We start from the raw sequence: 15,614 nt of genomic DNA, 5'->3' as shown, positions 1-15,614 counted from the left end.
AAGAGAAACTACTGTGGTAACTGAATGAATAGTGATTTCTTGTTCTTCTTGGAAAGCAGTCATCATATCCAACATCCATTGTAATTAACCGTAATTTTTTTTTTTTTAATATGTATTTTTGGCCTCCTCAGGAGGTTTGCATGGTTTCTCAAAGCAGATGGAAAGCATTTAGAGCAGAGAGCAAAGATGAGGAGAAACATTTTCATCAAAGGGTGGCAATGGCAGAACAGATGTACTTTTCTCCTTCTCTCCAATATTGTAGAAATTTGCCTGGCACACCTGTAAACTTTTTTCATATATTGTGTCATTCTAGTCCCAGGTCAACTGAGTAGGTCAACTATGTGGAGCACATTTGGAGTGAGATTTGGAGAAGACACCAAGTGCCTTTAGCTTTAGCTATGCTGCGAGTGTCTAGTCAGAAGTATGTAATGTTTACAAACTCTGCAAAGACTGCAGATTTACCCTTAGTCAGGTAAAAGGTAAAACTTGTTTTGCTTATATGCCAGTGAAAGATGTAATACAAGTTACTGCTTGCTTTTGTAAGTCAGCTGCACTTTTTATTATGTAGACCAGTGGTAAAATAGCTCAAATAATGATCACCTGCTGAACTGTTAAAAATAAAAAGACACGAACTCTGTAGAACTGTCAGTGCAGAGATACACTCATTTATTTTATTTTATTTATTTGTTGTAATGCTCTATTTACTACTGCACTCCTACCACTTGAAATTAAGTAAGTCCCACTGGTCTTTTCCAAGTAGCCATTTGTTTGGACATTATCTGATTACTGTATTGTATTACATTATCTTATTTGTATCATATTTAAATTTTCATAATAGATTCCAGAAGGAAGAAGAGGACCAAAATCTCAAGTGTTATGTTTTTGTGTGCTAGAGATCAGGGAATATAAAAAGAGCTCTTGACTCCTGTAGAGAAAGAAAACAAATGCTTGATGTGCCCTTATGAGCTGTACTTTTAGCAGCAGCTGAAAATGGAAGTCCCCCTGCTCTTCTTCTTTTTTTTTTTTTTAAATTTTATTCTGTATTGCATGATTGCTGAGTTCTAGCCCAAAGGAAATCTTTATGGCTGATATAAACCTTTGAAAGGAAAGGGGTTGTAATAGAAAAGTCTGACAGTCTGTTAACTTACAGCAGCACTAGCCATTACAGTTTGTGTGCACATATGTGTGGGTGCATAGTCTGATAATGACAGTTGCTGAACATCATGTTTCCAAAAGGCTGACCTTGAAAAATCATCGTATCAGAGTACCAGTAAATGATACATCATTCTAAAAGATGTAAAATGACAAACAACGTGTACCTTATGACATAGTGCAGTTTAATTTTCTCAGATGTCATCCCTATAAGTTTTGAAGCAACAGAACTTTTTGAAGAACAGATATAACATTGAGAAATTGGGTGAGGAGGCTAGACAGAAGGAGGTATAAAGACTTGATGCCAAAGAATGCTAATATATGTAATTAGCCAAATATTTCTGTTCTGGTTGTTGTCAAACTCCTTGACCCGAGTTTGAGAATATTTTGGCCCCTAACAGTAAATTATTTGATATGCCTATTGGAATATTTAGACACATGCCTTTAAAAATCCATGCCTTGGTTCTGCTAAATATGGGGGAGGGCCTTTCCTTTTTCTAAAAATGAATCTATACATTTCAGTTGTTAAGTGTTTGGGATAGAGCACATCTCTTACTAAGTGAGATTAGTAAGAGATTACTCAGAGATTAAGATTAAGGCTGTGGTGACTGTAGGACTTGAAAGCAATGTACATCATTGTAAGAGTGCCAGAGAGTGCCTTGAACTCAGTTTTGGAAGTGATTGAGGTAGGCAGATTTTTCTCTAAAAGTCAAATATAATTGTTCTTATTTGTCTTATGTGATTCAAGGGACCTTTCTCATTAGTGATTTTTCTAAAAGAGGATACCTTACTTGTCATTGGTGAGAAAAAAAGAATGGATAGGAGAAAAAGTGTGGTTGGAAGACTATTCTTATCTGTATGAAGAAAAAAAAAAAAGGATAATTTCTGATGTAATCTGTGTATCAAACTGATAGCATCTTTCTAGTATAAAAGAATAAATATTTCCTGGTGGGCCAAATTATGAACAAATAAGTGAGGTGGGTGTTTTTGTTTGTGTTTTTCTGAAATATTCATGAAGATTGAACGAAGTGTGATGAATGAAGTATAAATTTTATAACTATACACCTTATATAAGTACATCATATGTATATATACATGAATATTTGCTGTTGCACACTCGAAACTGAAAAATAAATTATTTAGGGCTTTCTCTAAGTAGCTACTTTTGAAGATATGCTCTCAGGGAGGAGAGAAGGTATGTTCAGTTCTTCCAGTAGAGGCTGAGGTTTTTTGCTTGGCTTGTAGAGCCTTCCTGACACCCACAGAGCTACATGTTCTCTCTTCTGTTAAGCTGGTATCAAGAAGTGCAGACTCTGTGGGACCAATTGTATTAGTTTAGGCTAATTCTGCAGTAGCAACATCTTGAGCACTGCTGATGAAAACTAAGAAGATTAAATTCCACATAATCTGGGGACCTTTATGTAAGTGAAGTTCAAATTACCATAAGCTCTTCAAATCATTGATTTGTGGACCAGTAAGAAGGGAAAAATAACTCAAACTAGCTCAAGTTGCAAATCTGTGTGTCTTTTCCTTTTACAGTAAAAAACCTTTAGAGATGCTTTGGAATAAGAAATTTCTTCTTGTTTTACCTTCATAAGGGAAAGAAGTTTTGAAAGGGGCTGCACAATTGTACCTCTTCCTCAGTTAACGTGCAGTTACACTGGGTTTATGGAGGCTATTTAAATACTAAGGATCGCTGATTAATTATATTAGTTCTCTCTCGCTATTTCAATAAAGATTGCTTTTCAAATAGAACTGCTTTGTTTTAGTGACATTGCCATTTTACTAAATATGGATATTGTAGCTCCTGATTTTTTTTTATGTATTCAAAATGAAAAAAATATATTCATGGTATTGAGTGGGTGTGTCCAGATAAAATAGAAACAAGCCAATAGGCCCCAAATGCCACCTAGTTTCACAGATTTTCACCCTTTTTTATATTTACAAAGTTGTAACATTTTTTTCTGACTTTTCAGACCTTATAATGACATTTATTCTACTGACACTAAGCTTACTTTTCTCAGTTACCAGTTGTCGTTCCCTTAGATATAACATGCAGCTGTATAGTATTCCATAGGCTTCAGGTTTACCCTGCTTGTGCAATTTGAATTACCCTATTATCCTATGACATTGATCTGAAGGACTGGGCAGAGTTTTTAGTATGCCATCTGTCAGGCTTCATCTGATCGTTATCAGAGCATGAGGATCATTTGTTAGCACTTGTTAGGGGAAGTGAAGTCTATAACACCTGGAAGGAAATTAAGAGCAGCTTCCTACCACTCTTCTCAGTTGAGATTTGCTGCTCCCTCCACAGTTTATATCAGACTTCTCTAAGAAGGCTGCCTCTTCTCTTGCCTAGGAGTCCTTCTGGGTTTCAAGCCTCAAGGTAATGAGCTCCACAGCCATGCTCAGGGATTTAAGGTAATATCTGTATGTTCTTCAGTGCACATCTGCACTACTAACATCCTCCAGAATGGAGTGCCTCCTTCCAAAGTAACTTTATTGGCAACCAAACCATGGCAGGGAGTCATTCGAAAGAGTGATGTTTGGGTTGGGTCAAGCCATTTCAGAAGTGTTTTAACAGTGACAGGACTGTTGACTTTCAGTGCTCAGGAAAGTTTTCTGGTACAGTTTCATTAACTAGTAAAGGCATAACCTAAATGTGTATGACAGGCAAACTCAGAGCTCAGATAAGGGCATTGTATTCAATAGTGACAAAATTAACTGTTGTGAAATGTTTTATTTAAAAAATATTATAGAAGTAATACTGTCATTTAAATGAAATGCATTGTCTTCAATCATGAAAAAAGAGCTTCTAAGGATTTTCATCCATAGTCTAGAAGTTTGTAACAGATAACATTTACCTGAGATGTTTTTAATACAATAAACACTTTTTTGGAAGGCAGAGGGGATTGACAATCTGTAAATAGTTGCTCCGCTGCTGGTCAAGGATCTGGTCACTTTTTCAACTTCAGAGGCATACGTGTTTTACTGGTAAGGGGAAACTTCTAATTTTAGTAAGACCTCCTTTTTACTGGTAAATCTCTGCTGCTGCTTTGAGATGAATTGTAGTGGATTACCATAATAATACTGTAATAGACCACATGGACATTGTTAATAATGGACTTGATGAAATATCAGTTATAGAATTAATTGAAAATTAGCTTTTTCTTGCAGCAAGTATAGGAATTATATCAGACTGTGAAGAGTTTTTCTGTCAAATATCAGTTATATTCTATTCAGGTAGTTAGAGTTCAGAGTTACCATGCAATGCAAGCACTTACTGTATGTTGACTCTGAGTAGCAATTTGCCAGTAGCAACTGAGTTAGATTTTAAACTCTTATGGTTGTGAGTGTAATGTGTTACTATGGTGCTTTTCATACTTTAGTACAATGTTCTGTATTTGAAAAGACAGTGATTTTGTGCGTTGAGCGCTTTGATGTCAACATACAACTCAGTGAAGTTGAAATTAAGATTTATACTGCATCTTTTCCACATAGCGGAGGATGGTAGTTCTCTAAGAGTACTGTTGGTTTATCTAGTCACAGAGGGAGCTGGGTATTGCCATTGATGCCAGATTCTTTTCCCTTCCCTGATGACATTATGTAGCTGTAGAAGACTCCTTATGGGAGGCTTTACCTCTCAGCTGATCCTTTCTCAGTGTCAGAATGTTATCCACATAAGATACCCCTTCAGGAGCATGATGCCAAAGTTTTGGTGGGATTCACAAAGTGAAGATGCAGAATATTATAAGCAATATTTAATCTCTCAGACAGCGAGCACTGGGCCAGAAAAAAAAAAGGAGGAGGAAAAAAAAAAAAAGAAAAAAGAGGGCCTTCTTATTTTGTCTTGCTCAAATTAAATAATGAGATTTTCTGGCTACATAAATCTTACTCCAGTGTAGCTTCCAATAGATTGAATGTGGCTTCTTTTTTTATGAACCTTTAAAGGTGCCCTATGTTCTGAAACTTTGGTTAAGAGTTGATTTTTGTTTGCATAATTTATACCTGTGTCGTCTTTAATAAGAGCTATGAATCAGTAATGGCTTAATATCCTCCAGTCAAATGCGTCTTTACCATCTGCTTCAGACTGTTACTTTAAAAGGCAAAATATTCCACTCAAAGTTATTTCAATGTATTTTTAAAATTAAAATAGTGTAATTTAATTCTTTTATTAGTCTTGAGAAGCCTAAATTTTAAAACTTTATTTCCGTTGGCCATCAGGACCACCTGTCCATATCCATGATCTCGGGTGTATTTCCGCATCTAACACATTGTCCCTACTGCACATTACATACTTTGCAAAATACAAAAATAAACTATCCATTAAAAGATAGCTCTAGTAGCATCATTTCACATTTGTTGTATGGCATTGAGAATTGTTTGTTCTGAGAAATTGTGTTAATCTCTTTTTGCACATGGTTATAATGAAACGCACAGTAAACTTTAAAGAAAGTCACACTTGGAAAAATATCTTAGTCCTTCAAAAATATGCAAGTACTTAAAATTCAGAATCAGTTCTGTGTTACATGCAAATTCAAGTGGAACAGAAAATTGGAACTATATGTTAAATTAATAATAGCTGTCTTTTTCTTTACCACATATGCTAAAATTTTTAATTATAGTGAATTAATTTAGTATGAATATAGGTGTCATGCATTGCTATTATAACCCTTTTGTAATTTAGTAGCAATTAATATAACATTATTGTACAATGCAGCAATATTCTCAGATTTATTTTTCTTTCAAATTTGTCCTTTTCCTAGTGGTTGAAAGTAAAATTGGTGCAATGTTATAGCTGTGGTTGATTTCATGCCAGAAAAAAAAAAAAAAAACAAACCTTTAGTGCTTTTCCCTTAGCGGATGGAACATTCTATTCCGTCAAAATGCCAAATAATCTCTTTTAACATTATTTTGCTACTGTACTGTTAAATTTCTAGCTAATTGTGACTGATTTGGGCTGATTGAATCTGTGACCCCCTTTGGAAGGCTGAACAGCCTCTACTCATATGTTGTATGCTCCAGTTCCCTCAGCATCTTGTTGGTCTCTGCTAGGCTTGCTCCAGCGTGGCAAATTCTCACAGATATTAAAGGATGATTGTATGTATGCAGAACAGGATTTCAGGTGCAAAAAGCAAAATACTGTTATTCCTTTACCTCTAAATCTTTCAGAGTCTTTTTGTTGCCTTCAATGGATTCTCAACCACAATTAACGTTGTTTTATTTCATGTTCAGTTTAATTAGCTTCAATGGTAACTAAACTTCAGAGTGTGTACAGAATAATTATGTTTCAAATTCCAGTTTACATAATAACATGTTCATCTTATACCACTGGGCAGCCTAGAAAAGAGTATTTTCTTTGGCGTTTTTTTTTTTTTCCCTTGGTTTGGTATAAAAGAATGTGATTTATGCTTTTCAAAGTGCATACAGATTATGTGATTACTTTTTTGTAAAGGAGAACTGAAATATAATAGAGCCATGGTCTTGCCCATAGGATATTTTGTTTCAAGAAAATGCCTTTCTTCTGAAGGGCATAGAATAGAGCATGATTTCAATTCCTGTAGAAAATGGTAAATTTCTAAATGCATATTTTATTGCTAACGCCATATGGCCATATGTATATTATAAAAGCCATTCATGCTAGCAGACTCAAAAAGTGAGGGTGTAATATGTCCTTATTCTCAAAGGAAGGAAAAGTTGAAAACTGTAGGTTTTTCTTTTTCACCATTCACATTTCGGTGTTGATCTTTCTGTTTTCTCTTGTAAGGAACCTATCTCTGAAGCTGTCGAAGGAGGTAGACCAAGGAGAAGCCAGGTACCCACGCGTTAGCCAGCTGGCTGGCAGCCCATCTGTGGAATGGCCTTTTACTGGTCTGGAAGAAGGTGGAGGCATTGAATCTTTGCCCTTCAGACTGATGCTTCAAGATTGCACAGCTGTAAAGACATTGCTACTGAAAATGAAGAGGGTTCTTCAGGAGGTAATCACCCACTCATTTGATAAATCAATAGCTTTCAGCATTAATGAGTCAGGTAGCAGAAGAGGGTCAGAAAAGTTTATGAACTTGATGTCTTTAAATATGTCTTGAATTTACGGAATTGATGCAGAAAGGTAGTCCTGCCCCAACATGGCTAAGGTCAGAAAGTTTATACCGTAGCAGAGTTTAACTGATACTGCCATCTTGGTGTGCAGAGAAAAAAGCTGTTTTTGAGCTTTCACTAAAAAGGGGGTGGGGGAGATGGACTGCTTTAGGTCAAAATAAATTGTATTGTCTTCCCCTTCTATTTTGTGGCCTTTCTTTTTTTTTTTTTTTACATTTGTCAAATAGTATGAAGTCATATGCGATTTATTCAGAGGAGAGATGCAAAAGGAAAAAGAGACCTAACTAGGAGTATTAAAATTAAAGGTTTCACTCTTGGGTTTGTAAATGATGGATGAAGTCAGATTTCTTAGTCCATTATAACAATTTTAAGAGTGCTTTTCCTGTCCTGCTATATTGTTCTGCCTCTCCTATAGACTGCTTGTGTTGCTTTGAATTTTTTTTGACAGTTTCCAGCTATGGAACTATGACTCAGATAAATTTATGAAAAGCTTTCATCTTGGTGTCAGTACACTAGAGCATGCTTGTTCTTTGAGATCTACAAGAATTATTTTTGTTGTTGTTGTTGTTTTTGCTTTTATCTATATAGTTCATAGAATTGTAGAATAATTTAGGTTCAGAGGACTCTCTGGAGGTTTAGCCCCTCTGCTCAAAGCAAGGCCAATTTAGAACAGGTTGTTCAGGGCCTTCCTTGTCCACTTAATTTTTCAGTATCTTACTGGGAGGGCTTTAATGGAACTTCTCTTGGGGCATCCAGGCCAATATTTAATTATATTGTTGCAGGTTTTTTTTTCCCTAAGATATAATCAGAATTTCCCTTGTTGTAACTTCATCCTATGGTAAAATGCCATTTAATTAACTGAGATATTTAAATAAGGCCTTAGCAAGTTTGTTTTTTTTTTCTGCTCATTTCTTGATCGTCTGTATATAAGGTCAACCAACTGTAGTCCTATCTGAGAAAGTTTATTAAGGGTTTAGCCATGATAGTTGTCCATTAGTCCTCCAAAATAGCATGTTTTTTACCTTCCAGTTTGCTTCACATGGAGCTTTACGCTATTATGCTTCCTAATGGCCTCCTGTTTTGCTGAACACAGAACTGAAATAATTAATTCTCCATCACTTCCTGCTTATGTGATGTCAGGAGAGTGGATTAGAAGTTCTTGTACACTGAGCAGGATTTGTAATTGCATTAAAAATGCAAATAAATACTAAAGATTATAATATTACATGACACATCAGTTGCACTTAAGCATTGGAAGCATGCTCTGTTGCTTCTAGTTTGACTACTTCTATGTTTTGCTCAAAACCATTCTTTTTTTACCATAAAGGTAAGGATAAACATTTCTTTTTTTAACTTAGAAGTTCCATTACACTTTTGTATGACTCTACTATGATTTTCCGTATGGTGATATATTGTATGTTATAGTACTTTGTGTTTAAATGCATTCACCAGTTGATTTCCACAAAAGGAACGCAAGGTATTTAATATGACCCAGTTACTAACACCTTCTTAAGTAACTCATATTGATTATATTTTTTCTTATTATTCATTACATTACTCTCACTTCTTCCTTAGTACCATATAATTTCCGTCTCCCCATCTGACTGTAACAGTATAATTCTGTCCCTTTCCTTTTTGTGTTGCCTTCCTTATGAAATCAAAACAACCTTTTTTTTTTTTTAAAATTCTAACAGTTGGGTATTATGTGCTCTGCATATATAGTAAATATGTGCTGCAATTTAGCTCCCTGTTTTTTCAGCACTTTTGAGGTAGAATATCCCCCTAGTAGGAGACATTATTCCAAAGCTGAACCAAAGTCTTATTTGGTTAGAAATAAATGACCAATCTGATGATTATTTAAAACTCATTTTGCTGCCTTGAGTAGATTTTTAAGTGAGTGCCATGCATAATAGCAATGATAGAAAATATTTGGAAAATGCTGTAAAATGGTGCGGGTATGTAATTCTAGTAGCTCTAAATGAGAAATGATTCTTGATTTTTACAGCAGTATTCCAGTTCTGCTAATAAAACCACATACTAATTCTTAAAAGAAAAAATAATTTTTCAAGTTTGTTCCTTAACTACTCAGACTTCATATCTATATGAAGGAGTTAGCAAACCTGTCCACAGTGGGCTTCATCCATGGTATAAATGCAGGGGTTTGAAAGAGCAGTAACAAGAAAATATTCTCAAACAGTCTTTTAAACACATTGAAATACTAGGAATTAAACCAAAAATGGTATATTATTCAAAAGAACATAAGTAACGTAATACTGAATCAGGGAGTAGCGTGGCAGTTTTCAGGGCAATTCATGTGGGAGGGCACAAGCTTGGCCAGCTCAACCAGGGAGCAATGGTATCCATCCAGCAGAAGGCCGTGGCCTCGCAGCTCTGCACCCACCACAATTGATGGAGCAGCTCAGACAGAGCTCCAGGGGGAATGTGCTGCTACACAGGCATCAGGTTGCAGGGTGTGCCCTACTCTTACTCTTGCTGTGTTTCTCACAGCGTTCTTCTGGAGAAACTGAATGCTCGTGGCTTGGACAGGCTTATGCTTCGCTGGGTGAAGAACTGGCTGGGCAGTCAGGCCCGAAGAGTTGTGGTGAAAGGAGTTAAATCCGCTTGGAGGCCAGTTACAAGAGGTGCTTCCCAGGGCTCAGTACTGGGGCCAGTTCTCTTTAATATCTTTATCAATGATCTGGATGAGGGGAGTAAGTGCACCCTCAGTAAGTTTGCAGATGACACCAAGTTGGGCAAGAAGGTTGATCTGCTGGAGGGTAGGAGGGTTCTGGTGAGGGATCTGGATAGGCTGGATTGATGGGCTGAGGTCAACTGTATGAGGTTCAACAAGGTGAATTGCTGGCTCCTACACTTGGGGCACAACAATGTCATGCGGCGCTACAGACTGTGAGAAGAGTGGCTGGAAAGCTGTCTGTCGGAAAGAGACCTGGGGGTATTGGTTGATAGCTGGCTGAATATGAACCATCAGTGTGCTCAGGTGGCGAAGAAGGCCAAGAGCATCCTGGTTTGTATCAGAAATAGTGTGGCCAGCAGAACCAGGGAAGTGATTGTTCCCCTGTACTTGGCTCTGGTGAGGCTGCACCTTGAATACTGTGTTGTACTTGCTACAGCACAGACATCGAGGTGCTGGAGCATGGCCAAAGAAGGGCAACAAAGCTGGTGAAGTGTCTAGAGAGCTCCTCTTACGAGGAGCGGTTGAGGGAGCTGAGGTTGTTTAGCCTACAGAAAAGGAGGCTCAGGGGAGACCTTATCTTGCTCTACAACTGCATCAAAGGAGGTTGTAGCAAGGTGGGGATTGGTCTCTTCTCTCAGCAACAAACAACAGGACAAGAGGAAATGGCCCCGATTTGCACCAGGGTATGTTTAGGTTGGATATTAGGGGGGAAAAAAATGACTGAAAGGGTTGTGAGGCATTGGAACAGACTGTCCAGGGAAGTAGTTGAGTCATCATCCCTGGAGGTATTCAAAAGATGTGTAGATGTGGTGTTTAGGGATGCAGTTTAGTGGTAGACTTGGCAGCACTTTGTTAACGTTTGGGCTCGATGATCTTGGAGGTCTTTTCTAACCTAAATGATTCTAAGTAGCCTAGTTTGAATGGTGTGAACAAAGAGAAGCTGACCTTGAGAAGTATTAAAAATTTGGTAATTGAGTGAAATGATTATCTTCGGAAGTATGGACATTTATACATTTATGTCACTTTTAAATTTTGAGTGAAAAATTCTAGGAAAATATAATTCCATAAAATTGAAATATTTTTTGAAGAATCTGATAAATAATTGATCTGAGCATATTTGGCAGGCAGTTTCCATGGAGAAAGTATCCTATTTCTATTGTAACTAGATGTAATTTCTTTTTATAAGGAATTCCACTTCTGCCCCGGCCAATATTATGTGTAAATCAAACACAGCTGTATGGAATTAAAACACATAAAAGAAAAATGTGTTCCTTACTCTTGAACTCGCTTGTATTTTTTGACTATGTCAAACATAGTCTCTGGCAGATTTATGTGGTATAGAAATGAAATACTTTATGCGTATAACAGTATAAAATAACTATAATGATTTTTAAAATTAATAGGATGTCACATGTTTTCATCCACTTTTAAGAATATAGAGAGCATACAATCTACATGGGGAAAATTATACAAGTGATTGGGAAAAAAAAAAGCTGCACTTTCTCTGTTTTATAGCTGATGTTATCCATAGAAGAACAAATTGGAGTAGTGTATACCTCTTTATAGAACAATAACACGTTAATTGAGTTAAAATACTAGCCCTGCTATTCAAAATAATCCTTGTTTTAAAGCACTACACACTACTTCTAAGGAACAACTTAATTATGATCTGCCAGAATATAATACTAGGTAGAGTGATATGTAATTTTTTTTGTTGTTGTTGCAGTTGCTTGTAATTGAGGAATCTATATGGAAAAACTGAATGCAGTGTATGTTGTACTGTGCTGCAGATTTATTAAGCTGTGAATTTAGCTTGTTTTTAGCCTTATCATGAAAAGGGAAATTGAAGACATGACAGTAACTTGCAAAATTGAGAATGTTATTAGGTAATGTATTTAGTAAAAGACTAATGAATGATTGTTCAGTTAAAAGAATTAATTACCATTTCACTTTTACTGAAAAAGCCTTGAAATTGTCTAGTTTTGGTTATAAATAGCTTTGACCATACAAGTCTCATATGACAGATTGTCCCCTAACGTTTTGAGAACCTCAGTGAACAAAGCTGAAGGCAGTCTGGAGGACCCTAGCACGTGGGAAACTCAGTGATCCACCAGAAATCAGTTCAGAAAATAGTTTTGAATCTGTTCTGCAGCTTTGTCCCATGTATGTTCTGTTTCTGACAGAATTTTGCAATAAATGGGCCAGCCAAGACCTATGACCGGCAAAGTTAGGGAAGGTTTTTGAAAAAGCACTACCAGAGATTAGCGTGACAGGCAGCTTGATTAAAAAAACTCTTCAGTATATAAGACAATATAGGCTGTCGTGTAGCCCACTTGTGAATTACAGGAAGATCTTGGTCTCCTTATTCTCTTCACCTTGCTTATGTTTATTGAACTGTATTTTTTTCCTTTAGATCTATGTGGTTTTGGACTTCATTAAGTAATAGCTTCTCTAATTCAGAAAACAAAAAATCAGACAAGAAAGATGGGGTATCGTATACATGAAATTGGTAGATTTGTCCTCTCCTAGGGAATGATTTCTTTACTTTCTGACCTCAAATGAGCTTCTCTGCTCTGAACTCGCCTCCAACACAGAATATGCGTCATTGTCTTTTCCATATGCTGTACTATACTTCCTATGTTTTATTACATTTCTGGCCATTAATTGATTGATTGCATATAACCAATGAGTCTGTAAAAATAAGAGCATAGGTTCTTCCTCAGTTATTGCTGTCAACAATAATGAATATATGATGCCTCTTTCCCAAACAATATATGGGTTTTCCTGTACTCTTCCAGGTAAGACTGAAGTTATATCTGTCTGTTAACTTTTTAATGGTTTGAGATATAGCTAGCAGAGAGATTGTCAGATGCTGGCTACTTGAGAGAACATTTAAGGGCTTCGCCTTTGTCGAAGTCATTTGTAGAACATTTCAGGCAGAGACATATGAAGGAAGCTATTTTGGGCTTGTGCCTGGCAAGAGAGGGTCCGTATGCTGAAATAAACATAGTGGAAAAAATACAGCTATTTTGGGAAGGAATCCATTTAGTCAGTGGTAATGGGTTGCTGTTCAAAGTTTAGATGTTGAGCTTGTTGATCAATTTGGGCTGAAACTTAATGTCCTAACATAAAGAAAATCTTGTCTACATTTAAGCTTTTTTTCCACATGTCCTTAAATTCTTTATGAATTATATAGATTATCACTATATAATTCTACTTCTATATATTTTTATGAGGCTATCAAAAGTGATTGGTGCTAATCTAGAAAATTAAGATGTTGTCAGTCTGTTTGTGTAATTTGGAGAATAAATTATTCAGTGCAGTACCCATGCTTTTTTCACAGCTCTGTAAAACACCATGCAGGTAGTGGGGCTTTAGAAATTGAAGATAATTGCTACAATTAACAACAGGAATAAGTCACTCTGGACATATATTGCATATTGTGTTTAATAATTAATCATTTATTTTACTAAGGGAAATTGCAGCTGTCTGTGACTGTCATTAAAACTTAATGCATCCAATACAGTGTTTTTAGATTGTGTTTGAAAAAAATGAGAACTCTGGAAAATTATGTCAGAATCATTGTGAGACAGGCCATGACAGTTGCCTGAGACAGGGGACAGAGTCAGACCACTCAATCTGCAATTAGCTTGTCAGATATCACTGGCTACATTACTTCTCCCCATGCATCTTTCACCTTGTTGGTAAAATAAGCATAATTATAGAGTTCTGTTCTGTGCTGCTCTTGCAATCTACGAATGGAAAACACTAAAAGATAGCTAAGTGTGGTTTGCCATATTTTGCAACCCAATTACCGAGCAATATCGGATAGGCCTTGCACTATGTTTTTTAAAGACACTGAAATATTTCCTGCAATCCACTGTGAAATGCATTGTTTGCTAATATTGTTTGTTAGCCACTTAGGAAGCAATTGCAAGCCTAATACGCTTTAAAATACTTCAGATTTTCTTCCTTTAGATAAGTTTGTAATTAACCAGTGTAGCATTACTAGTTTGTTCAACATCTGCATTCAGTGCAGTCCCCTTTATCAAGTAATTCATGCTGGAAATTGGTAATTCCTTCATTTCATGGTATGTTGACATTACATATACCCATAGATTTAAATAACTAATAACAAAAATGTACCAGATTTAGTAGTAGGATTTAACTTCATAAAATTAAATTGCTTTTTAACTTGGAAATATCCTTTGACACCCTTGCCCAGCTGCTTGCAAAGAGAGAGCAGAATACCTTAGTACAAATACATAGCCGGTATTGGTTACTTTGCTAAACATTCTTAATGTACAAGAAAACAGATACTTTTTTTTTGCCCTTATAATTTTAAGGCAAGTTATGTAGAGAAAATACTATATCCAACATTGACGTGTGCTGTATCCAACACATATAGTACTTTGAAATAGTACTGTAATTCCAGTCCCAATCATATTGCGTATGTTTCTTAGCCAAATAAGCCTTAGTTCAAATAATAAAAAAATGTGCTAGAGGACCATTAGACTATTTAAGTGCAAACAATACAGGTTTCATTGTGTGCAAAGTTGACAATTTCTCAAAATTATTAACTATTGTTTGATGGTACTTAGAATAAACATTTACCTCACAAGTCAAGGCGTGCTTACTCATTTAGAAGGCCTCATGTGGTTGAAGTTGAGCAATTTGGGGAACTGATTTAAAGATGAAGGGTTAAGACTGTTCTATATGCCTGTACCTTTGTACTTTACAGCAAGTGCTGTAAAGTACAGCAGATTGTGTTCGTTTGCTGACACTCTGAGTGTGAGGTTATGGGCTGGGACTGGCAAACAGCTCTGGGATTCTGCAGAGTCACGCTAGTCTCAGCTCAATGAAAAGCTATTCTGAAATAATCCAGCTCAGTTACCAGTTCATGCCATTGCTCACACTCACTACGAAGTCCTTTTGCAGGCCACATTCAGAGTGCTTTTGAGCCACGTTTCAGACCAGTTTCAAATAAAATACGCTTGATCTTTAATACTGAAAATTCCTCTTCCTCCTTTATATTCTGTTTCTTCCACTGATGACCTAGTGGCTTAATCTTTGTAGACTACTTTTGTCTATGTTCCAGAGATTTATTAAAGCGAGAAAGTAATTTACCATGAAATACCTTGTCTTCCCACATGTACAGATCATGTTGGTGTGTACATATCTACTCCATGTATTCAGCAGGCAGGTGATTAGCTTCTTTCTTGGGTTTTGACATTAAACTTCTCCAGTGATTCCCTGAATGAAACATTTTCATATGGCACTTTGGTGGACTCCAGTTTGGCATGGATCTACATAGTGTTTTGCCACAGCCTCCTCAACAGGCAAATATTAGCAGTACCTTCCAGAGAAGCATGAAAAATAGCAACACCATTAATATGTAATGTCCCAACATCAGCAGTTCTGTGCAATTGTCTGTGATGAAATTGTGGCTGAAGGCCATAAAATTATAAAGCTACAAAAAAGAATCCATTTTCCCATTCAGTACTTGGTTTTGTTCAAGTTGTTGCAGGTCAGTCAGCTAAATCCCACCTGACCCTCCATGGCAATGGAGTTGATAACACCAGTTATGTTTTCTGATACATCTGCAAATACTGAAAAGTTAAATAATGAGCAAGCAACAGAAGAAATTCAGAATGTGTGTAGAATAAAT

General features: G+C 36.4%; 1 protein-coding gene across 10 annotated transcripts in view; it reads left to right on the top strand.

The window, feature by feature from the left end:
• Window positions 1–15,614, top strand: part of CCSER1 (coiled-coil serine rich protein 1) — a 735,108-nt gene that overhangs the window by 327,451 nt on the left and 392,043 nt on the right. For 9 of the 10 annotated variants that reach the window (XR_013950287.1, XR_013950288.1, XM_080589527.1 and 6 more), the window contains 2 exons: window positions 3,512–3,538; window positions 6,920–7,130. Coding sequence is in view for 8 of the 10 variants with exons in the window: in XM_080589527.1 (XP_080445653.1) it covers window positions 3,512–3,538; window positions 6,920–7,130 (238 nt within the window). In the remaining 2 variants the exon portion in view is untranslated. The remainder of the gene's footprint in view (window positions 1–3,511; window positions 3,539–6,919; window positions 7,131–15,614) is intronic. The other variant, XM_080589533.1, reaches the window with a different exon arrangement.

This window comes from Anser brachyrhynchus (genome assembly GCF_964034855.1).
Source record: "Anser brachyrhynchus genome assembly, chromosome: 4".
Classification (NCBI taxonomy): domain Eukaryota; kingdom Metazoa; phylum Chordata; class Aves; order Anseriformes; family Anatidae; genus Anser; species Anser brachyrhynchus.
The sequence above is the reverse complement of the archived record's forward strand: the minus strand, read 5'-3'. Positions and strand labels throughout refer to the sequence as shown.